The following is a 27,021-nucleotide window of genomic DNA, read 5'->3' as shown; positions in this document are numbered from 1 at the left end:
ATACTTGCAGCAATAATAAAAAGACTTAGAAAAAACATAATCAACAATGTCACTATACAGTGACTATGAAGTGATTTACAGTATGCCTGTTTCTTGAGCTGTTTCTGTCTATTTTTCTCTCTAATTCGGTCTAGAGGATACATGTCAAAGACTTAATTCAACCGATTCACCTTGGAGAGGACTTAAACAATCGAATTGTCTGACTTGCTAGACCTTAGTTTCAGTTTGTATTCCTGTGTTTCGGTCTTTTCAACCAGGGGGAGTTTTGAATCAGTCTCTGGAAGGGGGCAGGGTTGAGAGTTCAGTTCAGACGGTAGTCCATGAAATTTCTTGATATGACTCGAGTGTAACCAACCCTTGCGACCCTCGACCTTCACTGCTGTCCTCGTCGTTAGAAGAACCAGCTTTGGTTGTTGCCAACGAGGCTCCAGCGGGCTCCTCCTGTCGAAGTTTCTGACGAGAACTAGATCTCCAGGAACCACTTCATGGGGCTTTACCTCGGTGTTGTCGGGAAAGGCTGCAGCTACCTGTGAACGGCAAGATTGTAGTGCAGACATCAAGGAAGCAAGGTAATCTGTCAGCATATTACAATCAACATCAGTTATTTTACGAGGTATAGGCGTCCCCCACATATTTGGCGGCCTACCGAAGACCACCTCGTACGGGGATAGCCCTGTGCGAGAATGTGCTACCATTCTCATGTAGAATAGTGCAACTGGTAAGGCTACTATCCAGTCGACGCCTTTCTCTCTACATATTTTAGAGAGTCGTATTTTCAGGGTCTGATTATGACGTTCCACGAGACCTGCTGCCTCGGGATGTCGGACACAGTGGAATTTCCATTGATAGCCTAACAAGAGTGAAATGTGTTTCATTAGCTCGGATGAGAACGGCTGGCCATTATCTGAGTACACGATACGGGGCAAACCATACCGTGGGAAGAATTCACGAACTAATTGTTTGGCAGTAGTCGGGGCAGTGTAATCTGAGACGGGATATGCCTCTGTCCAACGGGAAAGAGTGCATACAACTACGAGGACGTATTTGAATCCTCGACATCGTTCCATCTGGATATAATCCATCTGGAGGACTTCAAAAGGGTGATCGGGAGGTTGAAATCCACCCTGTTCTACAGGTACGCCTTTACCTGGATTGAACTGACAACATATCATACAAGTTCGGACTTTCTGTTTGGCTGCAGCTCGTAAGTGTTTGTTGAACCAAATGTGTTGAATACTGTCTAACATAGCTTTTTCTCCTAGATGTGCTGGACTATGTATTGTGTTAATGATAACTTGAACCATTGAGTCGGGGAGAAACCATATAGATTTTCCCTTCGTCATCCATCCCTGATCTGTTTGGATCCCTCCTAATTCAGTCTATTTCTTTATTTCTTCTGGCGTAGCATGTGTCTGTATGTCGATTACATCAAGGGCGGGATCCTTAACTGTCATGCAGTGTGTCGGCGTCGGAACTATTGTCTTTGTCAAGTCAGTTGCATGAGTCCGATTCTGTGCTGTTTGCTTAGCTGTTCGGTCTGCTAGGTCGTTACCCTGGGAAATAATATCGGTGACTTTTGTATGGGCCTTACACTTCATGATAGATATCGCAGTAGGTAGATGTATTGCATCTAACAGAGCTTGAATGAGGGGACCGTGTTGAATGTTGGCACCGTGAGAAGTCAAATAACCTCTCTCTCGCCAAAGAACTCCGAAGTCGTGTACAACTCCGAATGCATAACGTGAATCTGTGTATATGTTAACTTTTCTATTCTTGGCTTGAATACAGGCTTGTGTCAGAGCAATAAGTTCTGCTGCTTGAGCTGATAATGTGTCAATACAATTTGTTTCAATGACTTCGGTGTCTGTCGTGACTGCATAAGCGGCCACTAACTTTCCTGTACTTGTTCTCATACATGAACCATCTACATAAAGTGTCAGGTCTGGATCTGGTAATGGAACGTCTGTCAAGTCTTGTCTGGGTTTCGTCGTAATAGTGATGACTTCAATACAATCATGCGCCAGTGGGTCTGTTCCACTTAATGGCAAAAGTGTGGCAGGATTTAATGTACTACAACGTCTGATTTCTATGTGTGGCTGAAACAATGTGAGTTCGTAACCTGTCAGTCGTGCTATAGTCAAGTGTTGTGTTTGTGTCCGATTCAAGAGAACCTCTACTGCGTGTGGTACTTGTACTGTCAATTGATGTCCTAATACTATGGAATCGCTTTGTCTGATCGCTAGAGCCGTCGCTGCAACTGATTTCAGACACGCGGGAAGAGCTTGAGCTACGGGATCTAATGTGCTAGAAAAGTAAGCACATGGCTTGTGTGATCCTGCTTGTTCCTGAGTGAGTACTGACAAGGCAGTACCTTCACGTTCTGTAACAAAGAGTGTAAAAGGCTTACTGTAACATGGTGTCGCTAAAACAGGTGCTTGGCATAAAGCTTTCTTTAAGTCTTCAAATGCTTGTGTATGTTCTGGAGTCCAAGGGAGGACAGTCGAAGTCGCTGCCTCCTGGGTTGTCAACTGAATGAGTGGTTTTGCTAAAAATGCATATTGGGGAATCCACTGCCTGCAGTACGAAGTGAGGCCTATGAAGGCCCGTACCTCCTTTTGGGTCTTGGGTGGTGGCATGTTTACAATTAACTGGATGCGGTCAGGTGTGAGCTGTCTCCCCCATTTGGACAGCAAGTGCCCTAGGTACACAACTTGCTGGGCACAAAATTGCAGCTTAGAAGGGGACACCTTGTGCCCCTTGTCGGCCAGAAAATGTAAAACCGTCAGTGATGCTTTTTCACATTCGGGTTCGCTTCGGGCGGTGATCAGCAGATCATCGACATACTTAAGCAGTGCAGTGTTAACTGGCATGTGGATACTGTCAAGTTGTCTTTTCAGTGCTTGGCTGTAGATGCTAGGACTTTCTGTAAATCCTTGAGGTGCGCGTGCGAATTTAAAACTTCGTCCATTTAAACTAAATCCGAACAAATATTGGCTTTCCGGATCGATTGGGACGCTGAAGAAGGCGTTCTTGAGGTCAATTACAGTAAAGAACGTTGCTTCTGAATCAGTAGCTGTCAGTAATGAAGAGATATCTGGGACCACGGGATATTGTGGTACAATGCATTTATTCAATTCTCGCAGATCAATAACTAATCGATATACTGGTGGTGCTTTTGGATCAGTTCGTTTAAGAATCGGAATAATCGGAGAATTACATACATTGGAGTCTGTTTCTACAACCACTCCTTGTGCAATGAGCTCGTCAATGATTTGCAGTAAAGCCACTACAGCATCTGGAGGTAATTTGTATTGTCGCATTCGTGGTAATACCACTCCTGCTTTGAGTGTGACTCGATATGGTGTAATGTGCATACAACCTACATCAGTGGGGCCTTTTGCCCATAAATGTGCAGGTAGATTCTGTAACCGGTGATCCATGTCTCTAGACACGTAGTGACCTTTAAAGTCACGCAAAAATAGTCGTACTCCGTCCGGAGAACAACATATTATAGCTCCTAGAGCTTTCAATGTTTTTATACCTAACAAGTTTTCTGGACATGATTTCGTAAGCAATAGATCTGTAGTCCGTGTCAATGGACCAACTGTAAATGCAAGTGGTTGCGATACTTCGTTAATAGTAGGCTTTCCTGAAAAACCAAGGGAAATATTTTGTGAGCCTGAGAGGGGTGCCCCTGGGACTTCGTCGTGACTTATAGTTGTTCTGCTTGCCCCTGTATCAAGTAGAAACTTTCTGTCTTTCCCTAATACTTGATTCTGTACATAAGGACCCTCTTGATCTACAGGAACCTCAATAAGGGGTAAGCCAACTTCCCTCTCTAGGCTATTTCATGTGTATCGCTGATACTCTGGATAGTCATTTTGTGCGTACTGGTACATCTGTTGTGTCGTGTTTTGTGTTGCGGCAATAGGCTGTGGCTGTGGTACCGCTATGGTCTGTTGTGCAGCTTGCATAGGCTGTACATTCTGAGGTGCTTGTTGTTGGATCTGATCCTGTCTAGGCGGACGTGGTCTCTCCTTGGTTTTACCCGTAGAGATATTATGTTTCAGAACTGCACAATCGTTTATATAATGACCTGGCTGTTTACAATAGTTGCATGTCCCTTTAACGGGAACCGCTGAATTACTGGACTGTGTCGCACCCTTCTTATGGCTGTCAGCTGGAACTGACTGAGCGACGAGCATTTTCATTTTCGTGTCTTTCATACGTCTTTGTTCGTGCTCTTGTTCTTCTCTAATTCTATTCTGGTGATACTGTAACATTTGTAACATTTGTGAAGGAGTGTTAGCTTGCCAAGTGCTCTCAACTTTCAATACTCTGTTTTTAACCTGTGGCAGGGAATTCTCGACTAGTTTTGTTACAAAAAGATGTGGATTTGAATCACTACTTGCTTTCAGGCCGCTATTAATACCAAAACATTTTTCAAATCGGGAATAAAAATCACTAGTGTCTTCCTCGGGTTTCTGTTTGCAAGCTGAGATTGCTCCCCAATCTTCCTTTTTCGTAGTTAATAAACGTGGCAATACTTGTACTAATAATCCTGGTAACGCTTTAGTTTTGTCCCCAAGCCCTACGCCTGCAGTTCTGTTATTTTCTTCGGTTTCTAATGCGGTCCAATCAATCTTTTGGTCTCCCACTTCCCATTCTTTTTCCTTGAGTTTCTCATAAATACCGGCAGGCAATAATACTTTCAATATTTTCATAATGTCAGGATAGGTATAATCACCCATGAGTAACATGTCCTTTAGTTCACGGTGGAAACCTGCTGGGTCTTTGTCATGGCTGGGCACTAATTTTTTCATTTCCAATAGTTCTATTTTAGTTATGGGCGTGTACACGAATACGCGTCTAAACGTATTATCATCATTTCTAACTGGGTGTACTTCGCGTAAGGGATTCTGTCTGTCTATGTAATACGTTTTTCTCTCCATGGGAGGAGCTGGATCGTGTTCCGGACACAAAAAGGCACTATATCTATGTCGGTATTCTAGAATTACTTTAATTAGATCGGTACCTAGACCTCTCCATTTATTCATGAGCAGTTCTATCAATATATCAGGTAGGGGACCAGGATCGGAGTGTTGGCCTTTATATAATATAAGGAGATGTTGTATCATGTATATACTAGCTAAACGCTGTTCGTCTGGGGCGAGATTCAGAAACGTGTGTGCTAGCGCATCATCACTGTATTTTTCAGAGCTGTCAGCCCATTGTACTGCTGACCTAGCTAATTCTTGTTCATCCATAGAATCGAGCACATGGTACCCCCTTCGTTCTCGAAGTAATTTATCGGTAGCCTGGAATAAGTGTTCAGGGGTCCTTGGATTTGAGATAGCTGTTTGACAAATTCTGTTACATTCTGGACGTATCGGACGTATTGTTTTATTAAAGGATCTTCCTTTTCCTACATAAGCTATCGTTTGTCTAGCTGGTAATTCTAATTGTCCTGTGCTCATTTCTGACTGTTCTTCCTCCTCTTCCTCTGATTCAGTTTTATCTGCTTCTTGTACTCTTCTTTCATGTATTCGTTCTACTTCTTTTCTGATCCTTCGGCACATGACTTCTATACACTTCTGTTTATCATGTCTTCCGTCTGTTATATTCTGACCCCATTTGGTAAATACATGCATTTCCTCCGAATCTACCTCAGGCCTATCTCTGTTTCTGATCAAGCAGTTTATGAAAAAGCGTAACAATAATTTTTGCATGTCTACTTTCTGGTATTCCATGGCTTCGGCAATACTTTCAGGACCTTGCCCTGTTTGGATAAAGCGATATATCTTGTCTAGATGTTCAACCATTCCTGGTAACGTCATTAAATAGTTTGCAGCTCGTCGCAAACGTACTGAAGACAGCAACATTCTGTCGTGTTTTCCTGGCACTGGATCATACCTACAATCGGAAAGAGGCTCATTTAATATATTGTCATTAGCTCTTTGGGGTGTGCGTTGGTATGCTAAATCCCTATAAGTCAATCTAGTTGCTGGCGGTGGCGTGAAAAAACCTCCTGTCGCACCTCCCGAGGTGCCAAGTCCAAAAGGGTTTGTTGGGTGTAGGGTAGAGAGTGTGGGTGCAGGAAGGACTGTGGAAACAGATGGAATGGTTAGGACTTGAGTAGGAGTTTGTTGCTGCGGAGGTGGGTGCAGCTGTTCTTGGGGTTGAGCGTCGTTAACAGGTGGTGTGCGTGGCTGCGCACCATTAGTATATTCGGGGGCTGCATCATCTAAATAGGAAGAAAGGAAAATGTCCTTTGCGGTCTTGGGATGTACTTTAATCGGGAGTAATGGAGGTGGCAGATCCTTTGGTACCTCCATGGTGGCTTTAGGCAAACCCTCGGCCAGAAGAGGATACATACCATTCATAAGAGTGTTTCGTTGTCTGTCTACTTGTTCTGTTTTTGCTCGGATACCTTCGCCAATTAATATGTTTTCTCTGGCCTTTTCTGAATCTTCCCTACTTTTCTCTTCCTTTCTGAGCGCTTTCTCTGTGCGCCTATGCGATTCTTTACGCCATAGTTCAATGGCATCTTTCTGTGACTGTCTGGCTTTCTTTTTCCATAATGCTTCTTCCATTCTCATGATGCAATCTGCATCCCATGTTCCGGCAGCGGGCCATCTCTGACTCTCTGCTAAATCCTTGGTGTAGTCCACCCATAGATCAAGATATAATACGGCATCTAGGCCATGTTTATGGTACATAAAGTACCCTGGAGTGTCCCTAGGTGGGATGGGAACAGCTTCCTCGAGTATCCCTTTTCTAGTTTTTATCTGTCTTAATTTTGAAAATAACGGCATCTTGAACCTTGCTACTTAATTCTTACTTTTACTCGGACCTGAACACAACTTATACAATAAACACAATAATGAAGATCGAACAATCACTCATACCACGACATTTAAAACATATCAAAACATTTAGAACGAACAATAATAATTAGAATAAAACTAGTTAACTGCATAATGCTAAATATACTGTATGTACTGCTAAACAGCACAGATACCCTGCTAACACAGTGCAGACCAGGTCTGTGTACCCAGACCCGTCTTGACCGGCACAAACTAATGTGCACGTCTAGATGCGTCCCCAGCAACGGTACTCACCGGGAAGCACGGAACGGAAGGCCTCGGAAGTCTGGACTGGACTAGACCAAACTGGACTGGACTCGACTCGTGACTCAGATACTTCGGAACTTCGGAATCTGGTGGGCCTCTGTATACCACGGATCTTGCTCTCTCAGCTAGGCTCTGGTCGGGATTCTCCGCACTCCTCACCGCCTCGTCTGGGTGTTGATCGCAGCCTCAGTCGCCCCCGTTGGCCTGAGGGAGATACAGGAAATCCTGCGGATACGCGTAATTGTCCGTCCGGCTGTGGTAGGAGACCGGGTCTGCAACGCACCTCCGGCGCGTGGGGTGTGAGAGGTGTCCCTGTTCGGGCGCCAATTTATGTGGTAAATTTTAATTACCTAGACTTAATTTATGCGGTAAAATACAATACGAATAACTCAGTAAAAATAAGAGGCAGAATCCGTGGTATTCGAGGGTATAATAGGGAATTTATTCCTTACAAAGGAATGATGATAATGATGGTTCGAACCAGGCAATCGAGTTCCGTCACCACGAAGGTTCAGGAAGGGATCAGCAATACATTATTGACAAGTTGTCATATTTATATTGAAGTGCATTACAGTAAAGACAGATGCAGGAGGCGTAACAGCTGATAAGAATATACATACGTAATGAAAAGGCGTTACAATAGGCGTGCATAGAGGCGTATACTAAAAACGTCATTATGATGATGACACAAGTGGGTGGATCCATAAGAGAATCCTGCAAAGTCAGCGGAAATACATGGCAGAGATGCGCGCGCAGCTGCATGACGTGTGATTGACGTGTAACTAGAGGGTGAAGGGAACTTGACATTTAGCCCTACATGAGGAGACAGAAGTCTGGGGTGTCAGGACAACCTAGTCCTAAATCATATCTAATATCTTGTGTTTAAGGAACTATATTATCTGGAAGGAAAGGTCTTCTCGGACAGATCCTATTCTATACTGACTGTTAGTGCGTGTACAAGCGTCTAAGTGTCTACATGAGATGCGAGGGGGCATGGGCCTACCATGGTAACGAAAGTCATGAATTACTTGCATGGAGACAGTAAGGCCGGGCCCTTTGCTCTGCAGCTGGAGGGATGTTTACCTAAGCTACTAGACAGGAATGCATTTCTTGAAGAGCGGAGCAGATAGCTTGAAGGCTGAATACAGTTTTGGCAGGCAACAGGCCGGGCTAAGCACCGTTAGCCGCGCAGGAAGTAAGACAAAGTTCATGGATACAGATGCCGGTCCAGGCTGGAGCATTCAGAGGCAGAAGCAGAAAAAGCTCGATGGCAGAATTCAGGGCCTACCTTGCCAGAGCTGGAAAACGTGAAAAGTATACCATATAAAGACGGAGGCAAAGCATACTTAGGAACGGAATATCTGACCCATTCATGGCAGATCTGAAAGGGGACATATTAACGTTGGACACAATTGTATTTGCGTCTTCATAGCTTGAAGTGGAGGGAACATACATGTACTTGTAGCATGTACATGGAGCCGTTGGGGTCTAGATAGGGGACACAATTGACCATAAAAATTCATATTTCCTCACTCTGCGGACAATGCGAAATGTAAACGCAAGAGGGAGGACCTCACCCAGCGCGTACGTGAGCTTGAACAGATCCACCAACGCACCGGAGCACCGCACATCAGGTGTCAATTGAAGACGGCTAGGGTGCAGTTAGCTGCCATAGACCGCGATAAAGTTGAATATGCAGCACTATGTCTGAGCCTCTCTTTTTATGTTAGCGGGGACAAGTGTGGCCAGCTGCTTGCACACAAACTGAGGGAATCCTGACTGCGTGATGGGGTACAGGAGATCACATACCAGGCAGGCTGCACACACACAGAGGACTCCGACATAGCAGAGATGTTTCATGACTTTACGCACAGCTGTATGATACACAGCATCTAGACCCGACGGCCATAGACATATATCTGAATCAGGTCTCTCTCCCAAGTTTATCCCAAGCGCAAGCAGTTCACATAGACAGGGAGATCCGCCCGGAAGAAGTCATCTCTGCCATCTCGTGCCTAAAAGTGGCTAAATTGCCTGATCCGGACGGCTACACAGCTGCCTTTTATAAGCAGTTTTGCCCCACTCTCACCCCTCTTCTTGTGCGTCTCTTTAATTCCTTTGCTCCCTCGGGGGCAATCCCTCCTTCCATGCTTGAGGTGGATATTGTGGTCATACACAAGCCTGGCAAGGACAAGAAGCTCTGCGCGGCATACCGACCTATCTCTCTTCTCAACGTAGACCTGGCGGCTTGCCTAGCTCCCTATATGCCTGGGCTAATCGACCCTGACCAGACAGGATTTATACCCCAAAGGCAGACCAGCGACAATAGGATGCGGGTGCTCCATCTCATCAAAAAAGCTTCTCGTTTCCCAGGAGACTATATGCTCTTGGCCATCGATGTGGAAAAGGCATTCGACTGCGTGCACTGGCCCTACTTGGAGCAGGTACTGGTCCATTTTGGCTTGGGGGAGAAGACGAGGACCCGTATCCTCAACTGTTATCGTGACCATGCGGCGGTGGTGCGAGTGAATACTCATGCGTTGTCTCCCTTTCATATCCACAGAGGCACTCGACAGGGGTTCCCTCTGTCACCCCTGCTCTTTTCCTTCTACATGGAGCCGCTGGTGCAAAGAGTCCGTGAGCACCCGAGGATTCCGGGCAAACGCTTTGGAAGTGATACACATACCATTAACTTGTATACAGACAATGTGCTGGTCACCCTGTTGGAACCCGCAACGGCCCTGGGCACCTTCTTGGAGGAGCTGGTCTCCTTCGGGGGGCGTTTGGGTTTAAAGTTAATATCACCAAATCCACGGCTCTCAACCTTTCCTTGCTGCCCCTGATGCTGGCAGACCCTCAGGCTCGACATTCCTTACAGTGGTCTACGGATACGGTTCCCTATCTAGGAATCCAGTTAGCTTCCACCCTACAGGCGACGAGGGCGTTTTGCAATCTCACATTTGTGCGGACCTGTGGCGTTTGGAGCATTACCCATCTCCTGGCTGGGTCACGCTGCTGCAGTCAAGATAACGATCCTTCCAAAACTTCTTTATCTTTTTCAGACACTTCCCCTGCAGCCCCCACAGGCTGGCTCCAGCAGGTCTAAGCAGAACTTTCTCAATTTATCTGGCAGGGTCTCACACCGAGGGTTTAGGGATACCTGAGCTCGCACTGTACTATAAAGCCGCCCAGCTGCGACACTCGGTGGAGTCGAGTCGAGCCGAGTCGGAAAAGCACTGGATATTTCAGGACCTGGTGATAGCAGGCACTTCCTTGATGAAGTTCCCTTTCGTTCGGAAGGCCCCGCGCCCTCCCAATCTATACGCCTCTCATATCACCCGTTCTACAGTGTCGGTCTGGGATCAGACGAACAAGCAGCCCGGCCTGACGACCTTCCCTTCCCCACTCACTCCTCTCTTTGGCAATTCTGACTTTGGACCGGGGAGGGGCGAGACCACTTTCCCTCTGTGGAGAAACACCGGCTGCCACGCGCTAGGTACCCTTTGCGATGCTGAAGGGGTAGTGCCCTTTGCACAGCTACGCGCTGACTATTGTCTCCCTGAATCTGAGCGCCTGCACTATTTGAAGCTACGACATTGGGCCTCACACCCTGACAATAGATTACAAGCCCGTAGACTCCTCACCCAGTATGAGAGATGGCTGATCACACATTCCTCAGAAAAAAGGCTAATCTCGGACCTATATAGAATGCTCCTGTCCCGCTACACTCACGCCTTCCATGCAGGGCGGACCCGATGGGAAAGAGATTTGGATTGAGATCTCAATAGCAAGGAATGGGAAGGGATATGCATCACACTGCGACTCACACAGGCCTCACCGAAACCTTTACGAAGCTCGCGTACTATTGGTACTAAACAACCGAGCGCATGCACCACTTTGACAGCACACATAGCCTGGACTGTTGGTGGGGGTGTAGGAGGGTGGGTACACTTGTCCACGTACTTTGGGAATATGAACACCTAACATCCTACTGGACTCAAGTACTCGACGACGTTGACAAGCATTTAGACACAGAGATCCCTTGGCATCTAGAGTACGTGCTTTTGGGGGTGCCCAACCCACTAACCTATCCCTTGATCCTCACGCAGTGGAAATCTACGCGAACCCGAACACTCACTGGGTTGCTCCACCGCCTATGGCATATATTAGGCATGGAAAAGATATCGCTCACCACGGCTGGCAAAGTCACGATTTAGCAACTTATGGCAACCTTTCCTGGCTCTCCCAGCACAGGACTTTAGGGAGTTGACATGCCAGAGTTACCTGCGCCTATTGCGTTTGGCACCTCCAGACACTCCTACATCAGAGGTGAGCCACTCCGGCTAGTCACCACCTATGGATAGACACGCTTGGACGAGGAGGGTGGGGGAGGAGGGGGGAAGGCACTATTCTACTCTTTGCTCTCTTCCTTTTTCTAATTTCTGGGTTAGGGTGGGGGGAGTTGTTTTTCTGGTCTTACTCTCATTCTTATAGTTATTTCTCTAGTACTCTCATGTGTCATTGGTTTGCACTGGAGCCCTGCATGGCCAATTCATCGCAGGTTTGCAATGGATGGCATTTATTTCAATGAAAAGATTTGAAACATCATGAAAAGGCAAGAGTGGCGGTGGATTGATTTTACAGCCCAAATCCGTTAATGTTCCAGGAGCATATTGTTAGGCCATGGTTAGAGAGGTTTCAATCGTTCCGGCTTCTAGATAGAGCCCCTGGTAGCCATGAACACATCTACCCTCTCTGGGTTTTGCTGGGTGAATATATGCTCTGGGGTTGCTGTAGGCGAACGGCTTCTTGCTGATTTTAAAACTGAAAAAGGGTCCGAAAATATGCTAAGGGTAGGAGCTTGGTTGTTTTCTAATATTGATGGATAGCGGGGGACACTGGGTGTTAAACGAATACATGAGTACAGACTAAAATGCTCTGTTAGAACTCTGAGAACATATTATGCATGCTTTCATATTAACATGTGAATATAAGCTTGAGTGAGCCCTATAACACTGGCAAGTACCTGCATGATATCGTGGCACCTGATGGAACAGTTCAAAGCATTTGACATGATAGGTGCTTAGGACAGGGAGTTTGTACCCTAGCTATCTGTAAGGGCCTTTTTAGGTGTGATTTTAAAACTTTGTTCCTACTGTTGTTGTGTTTACTCTATGGTGTGCTGTTTCCCAAATGTAAATTGTGCCTTTACATTTCCCAGCAGCCCCGTGGTGGGGCCAGCTGGGAATAGGTCATTTTGAACCTCCTAGAGCAGGGTATATGACGCCTGCAGCTCCCACATCATGGGACATGCGCACCAACGCCTGTACCAAGAGTGGGCCTGTCCTGCTCCTGTCAGAGCCTGGAGGAGGCTGCTCCTGACACCCCTCGTTTGCCTGGCACAGCCAAAGGCTCTGAACCCACTGTCCCTGCACTGCCTGCTATCCAGGGCCCTGTGCTGCCTGCTTTCCCGGGCCCTGTGTCTACTGCTATTCCTGTGTCTACTGCTATCCCTGTGCTGCCTGCAGTCCCTGTGCTGCCTGTTGTTCCTGTGCTGGCTGCTGTCCCTGTCCCTACGGTGCCTGCTGGCCCTACACTGCCTACTCTCCCTGACCCTGCGCTATCTATTTTTCCTGCTCTGCCTGCTGTCCCTGCACTGCCTGCTGTCCACGTTTCTGCATTGCCTGTCATTGCTGCACTGCCTGCTGTCCCTGCGCTGCCTTCTCTACCTTCGCTGCTTGCCTTCCCTGGCACTGCTCTGCCTGTTGTCCCTGTGTTGCCTGCTGTCCTTGTGCTGCCTGCTGTTGCCGCGCTGCTTACTCTCCATGCGCTGCCCACTGCCCCTGTGCTGCCTGCTTCTAGGACCACCACCAGGACCACTAATGGAGGCTGCAGCATGATCAAGCAGTTGATGCACATAGCAGACACGTTGCCAACGCTCCACCAATGTACCTGGTAAACCTTCTGGCGCCAGGAACTATGGCCCCCCTACCACCTGATGGTACACTGCCAAGGAACTCTTGGACCCCAGACATTGAAACACGTGTATCTCCTCCTCCCCATGATTCAACAAAGAGCCATTCACCTGCTGATACAGCCACTTCTCATACAAGACAACCTACAAAAGATCCCACACCTCTCTGCCCCAAAAGACCAAGACCACACTGTGACCATTCCACTGTATCCTGATCAACTCTCACTCACTTTGCAAATACTCCATAGAAATCTAGGACACCATCACCACCATCTCTAGGGTTGCTGCCTTCATCACCAAAACATTGCTCAACCCCTCCTCAAACCCTGACATCACCACCACCACTCCTGAAGGCTACAAGCTGATACACAGTAACCACACAAAGAAACGAGGCCGAGTCATCTCCATCATCTTCAAGGAAACCATTATATGCACCATCACCAATGATGACCCCACACCGCTCATTGAACACCTCAACTCCCTACTACAAACTGGAGTGAAGACCACAATAAGAGGCACTCTCGCCCACAGACCCCCAGGACCCGAGCAATATTCGGCGACAACATCCCCAACCTCCTCGCCCCCCTAACATTTGACTTACATCACTAACTCTTCCACATCAATGATCCCAACAGCGCCAACTCCATCACCCTCCTGGAGAACCTGAACAACATCGGCTTCACCCAACTCGTCACCAATCCCATACACAAAGCTGGACACACACTCGACCCCATATTCACCTACAGTGACAGAATAAAATTAACCTGCATCACAGAACTCACCTGAACTGACCACACCATCATTCACTTCACCATCACCACACCCCGGCACACCATCACCAGGCAGCGGATCTCCTCCCACCATAGCTGGAGCAAAGTTCACAGAAACTCAGTGGTCCCAGATCCCTCATCACCTTCAAACCCGAGGCCTCAACAGACCTTGACTAACTAGCCTGTCCAGAACTTTGCCAACTTGACCACCAACTGCACCGATAAAATCAACCCGCTGAAACCTACAAAAAAGCAACAAGAGCCCCAAACATGCCATCTGGTACACCCCATAACTCAGGGGCACCAATCACAACTGAAACCAATGGGAGAAACAATGTCACACCACCAAAAACCCCACCAACAGAGCCACTTACTAAACAGCCCTCAGCAGCTATCACTGGCACAACAAAGAAGCCAAGAAAGCAGCTATCACCACTGCATCAGCTCTGCTGCCAATGACACAAAGAAACTCTTCAAAATAGTCAAATAATTCTCCAACCTGATAACCATGGAGAACACCATCCACCCCACTCAAGAAATCTGCAACACGCTCTCAGACTACTTCCCTAGAAAGATCACCAACATCTACATTTTCAACTTCCAACACACCACTATCAACCCAGACGAGCTCAACCACCCAGCAAACTCTAGTCAAACCATCAATACCTGGTAACCGCTCACTGCCTTGACCACCTCAGCCATCATGTTTTCCATCTACCCCGGAGCGCCCACCGCAACCTGCCGCCACCACCTCTACAACCTCACAGCAAACCCATCAGCAAGCAATTCCCCAGCATCCTCAACTCCTCCTTCTCCACAGCAACCTTTCCGGTCAGATGGAAACATTCAGACATCAGACCCCTCCTAAAGAAAGCCTCAGTTGACCCCAATGATCTAAAAAAATGTCAAACGATATCCCTGCTCCCCTTCCCAGTCAAAGTCCTTGAGAAAAACATCAAACACCAGCTCACCAAATTCCTGGAAAAAAAACTACCTACAGGGTGCCCCTAATTCAGGATTTCATGCCAACTACAGCACTGAGAATGAGCTGATTGCTGCCTCAGACGACAACAGAACAATACTCGGCAGTAGAGAAATGTGGCCATGATCCTCCTCTCCACAGCATTCAACAGTCTCCCTAAACATCCTCATCAACATAGCCCACAACATAGGCATACGTAAAGACACCCTCAAGTGTATCACTTCCTTCCTCTCAGGAACCACACAGAGCATTCGGATGCCTCCCTGCACCTCCGCACTGAAAGACAGCATATGCAGCATACAACAAGGATTATCCCTCAGCCCACCCAATTCAACGTCTCCATGACCCCCCTCGTAGACAAGTGAGATCCCACATACTCAACATAGTCTCCTGCGCAGATGATACTATACTTATCCTCTTGCTCACCGAGGACCCACTGAACGCAAAATCAGCTTCTGAAACGCCAAGACCAACTAAGACAAATGGATGAGAGACAACTGCCTCCAACTCAACTCCAACAAAACTGAATTAGTGATCTTCAGAAAGCACACTTCTACATGCCACCATAGCTGATGGCCTGCAGAACTCGGACGCACATCGACCAGCAATGCAGGCAACCTCCGCATCATCCTCGACAGCCAACTGACCATGAAACGACAAGTTAACGCAGTCACCTCCTCCCGCTTCAAAACACTTTGCATGCTCTGCAGAATCTTCAGATGGATCCCAACCAACACCCGAAAGACTGTCTGTAGGAAAGTAGGATCTGCTTCTTATGACTATCCCCACTTTTTGCTTGACAGTACACTGTTTTGGACTCGTCTGACTGGGATCCTGCTAATCAGGACCCCAGTCTATCTGCTTTCTCCCTAAAATGGCATGTCATGAATAATTACAATCCAGATTGGATACTGGGGTACCCTTGTGAGTCCCTAGTATATGGTACACATACACCCAGGACATAGGTACCCCAGAGTCCTCCCATGGGCTGAAGCATGTATTATTCCACCCATGAGAGGCCATGCAAAATGGAAGTGCAGGCCTGATATTGCAGCCTGTGTAAGATGTTTCATGCACCACTTACTTTAGATATAGGTTTACTATAGCTATAGGTCACTACACTTCAAGCCTATAGGTCACCCCTATAGCAGGCCTTGACAATCCTGAAGGCAGGGTACTGGGTTTTATGTGAGACTGTGCCATTGCATGATTGGAGAACCCCTGTAGCCTTCAGAGACCATTCTCCCGGGTTGTCGGTGACACAGCCAGACAGAGATAGTGGTGCATTACATGCTCGCGTAAAATGCTATCTCGAAAACGGCTGCAACAAACCATGTTGTGTTTGGTATCAAACACCTTGGAATCATACCTCTACACTGGTGTGGGAAGTATCTGGCACATGCATCAAGGAAGGCCTGTGCGATTCCTTAATTAAGATTATTAAGGAATCACAATTAGGGAATCGCAAAAGCCTATGCATGTAGGAAATGCTATAAAAATTTTGATTCCTAAACATTCCTTAATTGCGGCTCGCAAAATGCGAGTCGCAATTAAGGAATGGCCTCCCATTCATTCCTTATGGGCCTACAGACTCATAGGAATAAATGGGAATTGAATGCTCAATTTGCGAGTACCCACTAGGTACTTGAAAATTGCGCATGCAATTTCAATGCTGCAAGGGTGCCAAAAGGACACCCTGTTGCACCCCGAAATTGTATTGTGCGCCTATGTTGTACACACACATGCCTCAAGAGCATGTGTGTGTGTATAACATGTAACTTTGAAAAATGCACTTTAGTGCATCTTTCAAAGTTTTTGCAAATTACCGACCAGGTTTTTTTCCGGTAATTTGTGACCCCTAATAGCGAAATCGCTATTTTAAATTGCTTCTAGCATTGCATTTAAGGAATCGCAATTTGCAATTCATTAAATGCTAGCAAAATTTGCGAGTTTTGCATATGGGATGATGCATCCCAAATGCAAAAATACCAGTCGCAAAGGGGCAGATTCTGAGAATGTACTGTAGATGCATGGGCCCTATGATTCCACCCTGCAGGAGCAAGCTTTGTGGGGTCTCTGGTCTTTCCAGTACCATCCTTTTTAACCCGGACAGCACAAAATGGAGGAAGGCAGTACAATATACATCCAGTCACAGGGAGGTGTGACCACCTCCCAGACAGGATTTAGTGTATTAGGGCTGGGTGGGTGCACTTCCAAAGTGCCTGAATGTCTGCACGAGGGGCACATTTGGTGTCCCTGTGCATAGCCCAGTTCATACCAGTCCTAGGAGCTGTTGGCTCCTGCTCTGGCACAATACTAGACAAAGGACATGGGAGTATCCTCTCCACTTTCCTGACCCTCCCCTTGGAGGGTCCCCCGAATCTTTCCAACCCTCTCTCGTGGGTACAACTGGGCTTACCTGGCTGTAGAACCCTCTGGACACCGACCACTCAGCACTCGACATCCTTCGTGGAACAGCTGGTATCCAGCTCCTGGTCATGCTCGACATCTCCTGATCCCTGCAGCTGTGGAGTCAAGGTCTTCTTAACACCTGAAGCCCCCGACGGTGGGTATTCGTCTACCGAGCCCTTGGTCACTCCTGAGTGACCCAGACTTTGTCTCCTTTCTTTTTAGGTTCCTTCCATCAAGAATCGACCTGTGGGTTCAACCGGACACTTTTTTTCATTCCAGCAGTGGCATTTCTTTGAAGACTCCCATTGAGAATGACAACGGTTTCCAACGCCAAATCAGCACTTTGCACCTGGCTTCCCTGGGATAGGTAATTCTGGTACTTTGGTATCCACGGATGGGGTGGCTCTCCAACCTTCTATGTTCCAAAGGGTTTTCTCATAATCCACGGGGAAGGGTCCTTAAACTATACAATTGCAACTGTCACTCTCCCATTGAATTGTATGTAGCACGTGGTCGTGTTCTCACGCTGCACCCATCCTCCATGGGGTTCCTACTGACTCACATGGGGTGGTTCATTGGGGTCCCAGCGATTCTATATCTTCTAAACATTGTCTTGACTCGAGTTGTGGTTCTTATACCACTATTTTAGTATATGGTTTGGTCTCCCCCTAGAGACCAGTGTTTATTAGTGATACTTAAGTGTGTTTCTGTGCTGCAGTATTGTGTGCTTTCTGTTTATCTGCGTGTAGCAGATACAGTGATGTATTTCAGGTGTTTTATAAAAATAAATACATATTTTTATAACTACTGTGTGGTTCTCCTTTCATTTGACCAATATTATAAGTAAGCCTGGGCGCAGTGCTTAGCTCTGCCCGCGGAGTGTGCGTACTTTTGCCTAATTCGCGATCCGCGAAGTAGGCGGCGGGCAGGCAGGCTACGCACACGCCACGGCGGAGCGGAGTTGCCCGCCACCCGCCTCCCTCCCGCCCTCTTATAAATGCAGTGATAATGTTCCAAACTTTTAAATGCAAGCGCAAAGTAATTAAAATAACTTACCTGAGCTGCGGCGTCCCCGGGCTCCCTCTTCCTTCTCTATCACCGACTCCTTCCTCAGAAATGCGCATGCGCGGGTGGCGCGTAGTGGGGCTACGCGGAGTGTGCTGGGTGTGCGTAGATTTGCCCCCACTCCGTGATGCTCCGTGTAGCCCCACTACGCCCACTACGCCCAGGGTTAATTATAAGGTTGTATTCTGGTAAAACAAGCTGCTTAACATTCCTCAGAGACTTCGCCTGAAGGCTGCTCTCCACAGTTAACACTTCGATAGCTTTCTAAGGTTATCTTTGAGCTCTTAAATCTCCATAAGGTTGTTTGGACTGGTAGAAGGTGCCCACTTTAATGAGTGGACATCATATATATGAGGCCAACTTCCCACACCGTAACTCAGGCTTTTGTCACCAGCCGCTGCTACGGCAATGCCCTCTACACCGGTAGACTTCAGACCACACAAAACACCGTGGCCAGATTAATGCTAGTCCTCCCCAGATGAACCCACATCACCCCCCACCTGAGAGACCTTCACTGTCTCCCCACCCTGAAAAGATGCAAGTTTAAGATCCAAACGCACACGCACAAAGCCCTTCATGACCTAGGACCCGCCTACCTCAAGCGGCGACTGAATTTCCACCCACCCTCCAGACACCTATGTTCCTCCTCAATCACCCTCCTACACACCCCCTGCATCTGCATCAGCTGCAGCTTCTCCTCCTACATCACAGCCAAGACCTGGAACACATTCCCCTCCAGCTCTGAGCAGCCCCCTGGCCTGGCAGAGTTCAGAAAGAGACTCAAGACCTCAGGCGCGTAGCTGGGGAGGGGCGGTGGGGGCGGACCGCCCCAGGCAGCACTATATTTAGGGCGGCTGCGGCGGCCTTTATAATTTATTTAGGGACACAGTGTCACTAAATAAATTATAAAGTCCGCCGCGGCCGCAACGCGCGGCCCACTTTGAGTGCAAGCAGCGCGTTGATGACCGTTAATCTGCCAGCGTGGCGCCGCCCGCGTATACTGTTCCCATCCCAGCCTGCTCCAGGGCCGTCATTGGTAGCGCTGGCACGCGCTCTCCAAGATTGACGGCCCTGGAGCAGGCTGGGATGGGAACAGTATACGCGGGCGGCGCCACGCGGGCAGATTAACGGTCATCAACGCGCTGCTTGCACTCACATTTTTGCCCGGCCCTCGCGATGAGAACGTAGCGGTGACGCGTCACGCGCTTCACCACTACGCACTCTCGTGAGGACCTTGTGGCCTGGGGCAGTCTGCTCTGCTGCGTCTGTGGATAATTCAGTGCAGTAGTAGGTAAGAGAAAGTGTTTTTCTTTTTTTTTTAAATGCGCAGGTCCAGCAGGAGGACACGTACTTGGTGTGCGCTTCATTTAAATATTTTTTATCATTATCATGGCCGGTGCAGGACAACAATAAGACAATAAAAGATGCCCCAATAACGCTGGTGATTAATGATCCGCTGGAGAGCAATTATTTGTCTGTTAGTAGTTTTTAAATGCAGATGGACTGTATTTTGTGTGGAAGCTCAGTGGGTTGCTGCCTCGGCCACAGAGATCCTTGTGTTACTTGCAGTTCAGAAGTTACAATCCTAACGTAGGACAGTGACCAATGAACTGTCACCAACGAGCTGCATACAAACATGAATGGTATAGATTTGTTTTGTGATATAGTTAGAACTTCCTCAGTCTTTCATCATTCTAATGTTGCTAAAATGAGTATGTTTGGGCAGAGATACATTTTTATCAGTAAAGCTGACCCCCATGGAATACTCTTTTAAATCCTAAGGTTGTGTTTCCCCAGACCAAGCCCTCTCAAAATATACTGCCCACCAGTATGGATGACATGTGATTCCTACACCTTGTAATCCTCATTGGCTTATGTGACATTCCCTGTAGACTGATTTACATACTTGTATGATTCATTGTCTCTGTATAATGTGTTCGTGTTGTAAAGTGCTGACACACTACACTGATATGAGTAGCGCTAAACAACAAATGCATATGAGAGAGGGGCTACGGAGCGATGAGGGGCACTGGTGGAGGGTGGCAGTGAGGGAATCTGAGGAGGAGGTAGTTGGAGGGGCTACGGAACGATGAGGGGCACTGGTGGAGGGTGGCAGTGAGGGAATCTGAGGAGGAGGTAGTTGGAGGGGCTACGGAGCGATGAGGGGCACTGGTGGAGGGTGGCAGTGAGGGAATCTGAGGAGGAGGTAGTTGGAGGGGCTGTGGAGCGATGAGGGGCACTGGTGGAGGGTGACTGCAGGGCTCGAGTCGGGGTACCAGGCGGGTGGATGGCGTCCCCTCACTTATTTTAACGGGAGCTCGATAAATGGAGCCAAACATTTACTCTTTGGCCTCTCTGGGGCGAGATCGGAGCTCATTCAGAACGCTGCTCACGAGCTGGCTTCTCTGATGCAATGGCATCTAAGGGGTGAGCGAGGGGAGGCAATGGGTCTGATGGTGCAAGCCAACCTTTCGTGACATCACTTGCTGTTGTGACGTCAGCGTCCCCCCACTTCTTTTTTTAGGACTTGTGCCCTGGGTGACAGTGAGGGAATCCGAGGAAGAGGTCATGGTGTGGAGGGGGAGCTAGGGTGAGATGAGGAGCACTGGTGGAGGGTGGTAGTGAGGGAGTCTGAGGAGGAGGTCGTGAGGGGGAGAGGCTACAGAGTGATAAGGGGCACTGGTGGATGGTGGCAGTGAGGGAGTCCAAGGAGGAGGTCATGAGGGGGAGGGGCTATGGGGTGATGGGGGGCACTTGTGGCGTGAGGCAATCTGAGGAGGAGGTCACTAGGGGGGCCATGGAGGGATGAGGGGCACTGTTGGAAGGTGGTAGTAAAGGTATTTACGGAGAAAGAGGTTATTAGTGTGGCGCCAAAAAAGACTTTCGCATCAGCGCTAAAGCCGGCCCTGTCATGGCCTTTCTGTTTTTGTTTATTTAATTAGCAGTCGGGTCATAAGGGCTACTGTGGAACATACTTTAAAGTGCGTGCTAATTATATGTACTGCTATATTCAATGTTTTAAGTTTGAAGGTGATTTTACTAATGTTTTTACCGGGAAAAAGCAAAGTGGAGCCCGATGGTGCCTGATATGGGGCTGGGGCCCAAGGTCCTCTTCTCATCAAAGGAACATTACATGGAAAGTGATAATATTTAGAAAGAGATTTGGAAAAGAGTGAGTTTTACTGGTCCTTATAAGACTAAGAAGAGATGTATGGTCATTTAATGTCAGCTGTAGATGAAGGTTACATGAACAGTGTCATGTATGTGCATGTTTGCATTGTGTTGAGGGGATTACCAGGTAATTGTTCACGCAGCTCTCTGATGGATGTCACATGCGGTTTTTCTGAGTCCCCAGATAGATCATGCAGTCTGTGTGTTCTCTTTTGCCAGTCACCGCTGTATTCAACTGTGTAGCCTTGGACCGTGTCATGTATGTCCATGTAAGTTGCATGATCAAGGTAACTATTAGCGGCGATACTACGTGTCTCTTGGACCTCTTTGAAGTGCATGCCCACCCCCCCCCCCCCAGGGGGGGGGGGTGGCAATCTGTGGGATAGCCCCGGGCGCCACATGCTCTAGCTACGCCACTGCAAGACCTGGCTCTTCGACAGAGACGCAGAGCCTAGATGCCCCAGGGCAGCGCTTTAAAAATACTGATTGATGGAACAATTGATTGATTCTGATTCTCTGTGTAGCATGTCGTTTGTGTCCCTTTAAGTGCTTTTGAAGAAATAATTTAAGTAAAATCAATGAATAGATAATTAGTTATTGAGAGTTATTGTGTGAATTATTGAGTTCTGAGTTTCCAACCCCTGTCACCTTCCAGAGCCAGCCTTGGACTGCCCTCAGAGTCCTTTTGGATTTGGGGTACACAATAGCACAAGAACCTCTCCGAGGACGTCTCCAAGCCACTGGATTAATGTCCTTAGGCCAAAAAGGTCCTCCCCATGCTCAAATTAAGTTCAGAGAGAATAAATAAATGTTTACCCTAAAAATTAGAATAATTGCAAATATTGATAATGTGCATCAGTGTTTGCACTCTGAAAATAAGCATATAAGAGACTTGCATGAAATTCGAAAATACTGGCAACATCACATCAGCCTTGCTTGTCCGGATCACTTTCTATGAGACATATTCCTGCTGCTAAAATCTTTTTTGCTAATTGAAAAACATATGTTTTGTAACAGGGAGCAAGAATCATCTAACTGCGTTCAAGGATTGCGGTGCCCCCTCCAGCAGAACTACCTGTGGTAGAACCCTCTCCTTCAGGGCATCCATGGCTGAGCTTTGGATCAGAAGAACCTGCTGCGACTCCGACTACTGCAACAGTGGAGATATACAGGGTACGTACAGGCTGCGACTCCAACTACCAATGCGCTGCAGACATACAGGGTACGTACCGACTGCGACTCCGACTACCGATGCGCTGCAGACATACAGGGTACGTACAGGCTGAGACTCCGACTACCAATGCGCTGCAGATATACAGGGTACGTACCGGCTGCGACTCCGACTACCAATGCGCTGCAGACATACAGGGTACGTACCGGCTGCGACTCCGACTACCAATGCGCTGCATACATACAGGGTACGTACAGGCTGAGACTCCGACTACCAATGCGCTGCAGATATACAGGGTACGTACCGGCTGCGACTCCGACTACCAATGCGCTGCAGACATACAGGGTACGTACAGGCTGAGACTCCGACTACCAATGCGCTGCAGACATACAGGGTACGTACCGGCTGCGACTCCGACTACCAATGCGCTGCATACATACAGGGTACGTACAGGCTGAGACTCCGACTACCAATGCGCTGCAGACATACAGGGTACGTACCGGCTGCGACTCCGACTACCAATGCGCTGCATACATACAGGGTACGTACAGGCTGAGACTCCGACTACCAATGCGCTGCAGACATACAGGGTACGTACCGGCTGCGACTCCGACTACCAATGCGCTGCATACATACAGGGTACGTACAGGCTGAGACTCCGACTACCAATGCGCTGCAGACATACAGGGTACGTACCGGCTGCGACTCCGACTACCAATGCGCTGCATACATACAGGGTACGTACAGGCTGAGACTCCGACTACCAATGCGCTGCAGACATACAGGGTACATACCGGCTGCAACTCCGACTACCAATGCGCTGCATGCATACAGGGTACGTACAGGCTGAGACTCCGACTACCAATGCGCTGCAGACATACAGGGTACGTACCGACTGCGACTCCGACTACCAATGCGCTGCAGACATACAGGGTACGTACCGGCTGCGACTCCGACTACCAATGCGCTGCATACATACAGGGTACGTACAGGCTGAGACTCCGACTACCAATGCGCTGCAGACATACAGGGTACATACCGGCTGCAACTCCGACTACCAATGCGCTGCATGCATACAGGGTACGTACAGGCTGAGACTCCGACTACCAATGCGCTGCATACATACAGGGTACGTACAGGCTGAGACTCCGACTACCAATGCGCTGCAGACATACAGGGTACGTACCGGCTGCGACTCCGACTACCAATGCGCTGCAGACATACAGGGTACGTACAGGCTGCGACTCCGACTACTGCAACGGTGGAGATATACAGGGTACGTACAGGCTGCGACTCCGACTACTGCAACGGTGGAGATATACAGGGTACGTACAGGCTGCGACTCTGACTACTGCAATGGTGGAGATATACAGGGTACGTACAGGCTGAGACTCTGACTACTGCAACAGTGGAGATATACAGGGTACGTACAGGCTGAGACTCCGACTACCAATCAATCAATCAATCAGTGACACTTATAAAGCGCGCTACATACCCGTAGGGTCTCAAGGCGCTGGGGGGGGGGGGGGTGCCGCTACTGCTCGAACAGCCATGTCTTCAGCTTCTTTCTGAAGGAGAGGTGGTCTTGGGTCAGGCGCAGGTCGGACGGGAGGGAGTTCCAGGTCTTGGCGGCCAGGTAGGAGAAGGACCTTCCTCCTGTAGTCGCTCTTCGGATGCGGGGGACGGCGGCGAGGGCGTGGTTGGCTGATCGGAGGTGGCGTCTGGGAGCGTAGAAGTTGACTCGGCTGTTGAGGTAGCTCGGGCCTTGGTCGTGCAGGGCTTTGTGTGCGTGGGTGAGGAGGCGGAAGGTGATTCTCTTGTTGACGGGGAGCCAGTGAAGGTCTCTCAGATGTCCGGAGATGTGGCTGGATCGTGGGATGTCGAGGATGAGTCTGGCTGAGGCGTTTTGGATCCGCTGGAGTCTCTTCTGGAGCTTGGCGGTGGTACCGGCGTAGAGGGCGTTACCGTAGTCCAGTCGGCTGGTGACGAGGGCCTGGGTGACGGTCTTCCTGGTCTCTGTGGGGATCCACCAGAAGATCTTCCGTAGCATGCGTAGGATGTTGAAGCACGCCGAGGAGACGGTGTTGACTTGCCTGGTCATGGAGAGGGAGGAGTCCAGGATGAAGCCCAGGTTTCGTGCATGGTCTGTCGGTTTGGGTGCGGTGCCCAGGGCGGGAGGCCACCAGGAGTCGTCCCAGGCGGAGGGTGAGGAGCCCAGGATGAGGACCTCCGTCTTGTCCGAGTTCAGTTTCAGGCGGCTGGTCGTCATCCACTCAGCTACCTCTTTCATCCCTTCGTGCAGGTTGGCTCTGGCGGCGGTGGGGTCGTTGGTCAGGGAGAGGATCAGCTGGGTGTCGTCGGCGTAGGAGATTATGCTGAGGTGGTGTTTGCGTACGATGGCCGCGAGGGGGCTCATGTAGAAGTTGAAGAGGGTGGGGCTCAGGGATGATCCTTGGGGGACGCCGCAGATGACTTCGGAGGCCTCTGACTTGTACGGTGGTAGGCGGACTCTCTGTGTTCTTCCGTCGAGGAAGGAGATGATCCATTCCAGCGCCTTGTCCTGGATTCCGATGTTGCTGAGGCGCCGTACTAGGGTGCGGTGGCAGACCGTGTCGAAAGCCGCGGAGAGGTCTAGGAGGATGAGGGCCGCTGTTTCTCCATTGTCCATCAGGGCTCGGATGTCATCGGTGGCGGCGATGAGGGCGGTCTTGGTGCTGTGTTTGGCTCGGAAGCCGGACTGTGAGGGGTCGAGGGATCCGTTCGTCTCGAGGAAGGCGGCCATCTGCTTGTTGACGGTCTTCTCGATGACTTTGGCTGGAAACGGGAGAAGCGAGATGGGGCGGTAATTCTTGAGGTCGGTGGGGTCCGCTGTTGGTTTCTTGAGTAGAGCGCTGAGTTCGGCGTGTTTCCAGCTCTCAGGGAAGATGGCGGTGTCGAAGGAGGTGTTGATGATGTCTTGCAGGTGGGGTGCGATGACAGCGTCGGCCATGTTGAAGACGTGGTGAGGGCAGGGGTCGGTCGGTGATCCGGAGTGGATGGAGTTCATCGTGCGGATGGTGTCTTCGGTGCTGATCGGGGTCCAGGCGTGGAGGGTGGTGGTGGGGGGGGGTGGTTGGTCGGTCATGGTGTGCGTTGGTTGGTTGTTGAAACTGCTGTGTATGTCCGTGATCTTGTTGTGGAAGTATGAGGCGAGGGAGTTGCAGAGGTCTTGCGATGGGGTGATGTCGTTGTTTCCTGCGCTGGGGTTGGAAAGCTCTTTCACGATGTTGAAGAGTTCCTTGCAGTTGTGTGCGTTGTTGTCCAACCGGTCCTTGAATGCTGTTTTCTTGGCGGCGCGGATCAGCTGGTGGTGTTTCCGGGTGGCAAGTTTGTAGGAGGTCCTGTTGTCCGGTGTCGGTTCCCTTTTCCAGACTTTCTCGAGGGCTCGGCAGTTCTTCTTGGAGCTCTTGAGTTCGTCGGTGAACCATGGGGCCTTCTTGCTGCCGGGTCTGCTAGGCGGGGTCCTCAGCGGGGCGAGTTCGTCCGCGCAGTTGCTGATCCACTTCGTGAGGTTGTCGGCGGCCTGGCTGGGGTTCGCTGAGCTGGCAGGAGGGTGCTGGCTCAGGGAGGTGGCGAGCTGGTCTGCTGTGATCTTGTTCCAGCTTCTGCGGGTGGTCTGTTGCTGGTGATGGTGGGACGTCGTTCTCTTGAAGGTGAAGTGGACGCAGCTGTGGTCCGTCCATTGAAGCTCTGTGGCGTGGCTGAAGTCGATGTCTGTGCTGGATGAGAAGACGGCGTCGAGTGTGTGTCCGGCGAGGTGGGTGGGGGTGGACACCAGTTGCTTGAGTCCCAGGTTGGCGAGGTTGTCGAGCAGGGTGCTGGTGTTGTGGTCGTTGTTGTTCTCCAGATGGAAGTTGAGGTCTCCCAGGAGGATGTAGTCGGCGGAGGGGAGGGCATGCGGGCTGATAAAGTCGGCGATGTCCTCGCTGAATTGCGTGCGTGGTCCAGGGGGTCGGTAGATCAGGGTGCCTCTGAGGGTGGTGTTCGGGTTGGTGTGGATCTGGAAATGTAGGTGTTCGGCGCTGGTCAGGGTGTTGTCGGTGCTGGTCGTGAGACGGATGGTGCTCCTGTGGATGATGGCGATGCCTCCTCCCATCTGGTTGGCGTTTCGGTCCCTCCGGGCGATCTTGTAGCCCTCTGGGATGGCGATGGCGATGTCGGGAGCTGAAGAGGCGTTCATCCAGGTCTCCGTGAGGAAGGCAACGTCTGGAGCTGTGGTGTCAAGGAGGTTCCAGAGTTCGATGGCATGTCTGTGGACGGAGCGGGTGTTGATCAGGATGCACTTGAGGTGGGTGCTGCTGGTG

At 49.3% G+C, this 27,021-nt stretch overlaps 1 protein-coding gene across 1 annotated transcript in view; it reads left to right on the top strand.

Annotated features, from left to right (window-relative positions):
- LOC146769596 (phospholipase A2 inhibitor and Ly6/PLAUR domain-containing protein-like) overlaps positions 1–27,021 on the top strand; it is a 142,639-nt gene that overhangs the window by 62,010 nt on the left and 53,608 nt on the right. Inside the window, exon 3 of the mRNA XM_085640489.1 lies at positions 22,525–22,680. Coding sequence (XP_085496615.1) covers positions 22,525–22,680 — 156 coding nt within the window. The remainder of the gene's footprint in view (positions 1–22,524; positions 22,681–27,021) is intronic.

This window comes from Triturus cristatus, unplaced genomic scaffold (assembly GCF_964204655.1).
Source record: "Triturus cristatus unplaced genomic scaffold, aTriCri1.1 SCAFFOLD_291, whole genome shotgun sequence".
In the NCBI taxonomy this organism is placed as follows: Eukaryota; Metazoa; Chordata; class Amphibia; order Caudata; family Salamandridae; genus Triturus; species Triturus cristatus.
This window is presented reverse-complemented; position numbering and strand designations above follow the sequence as displayed.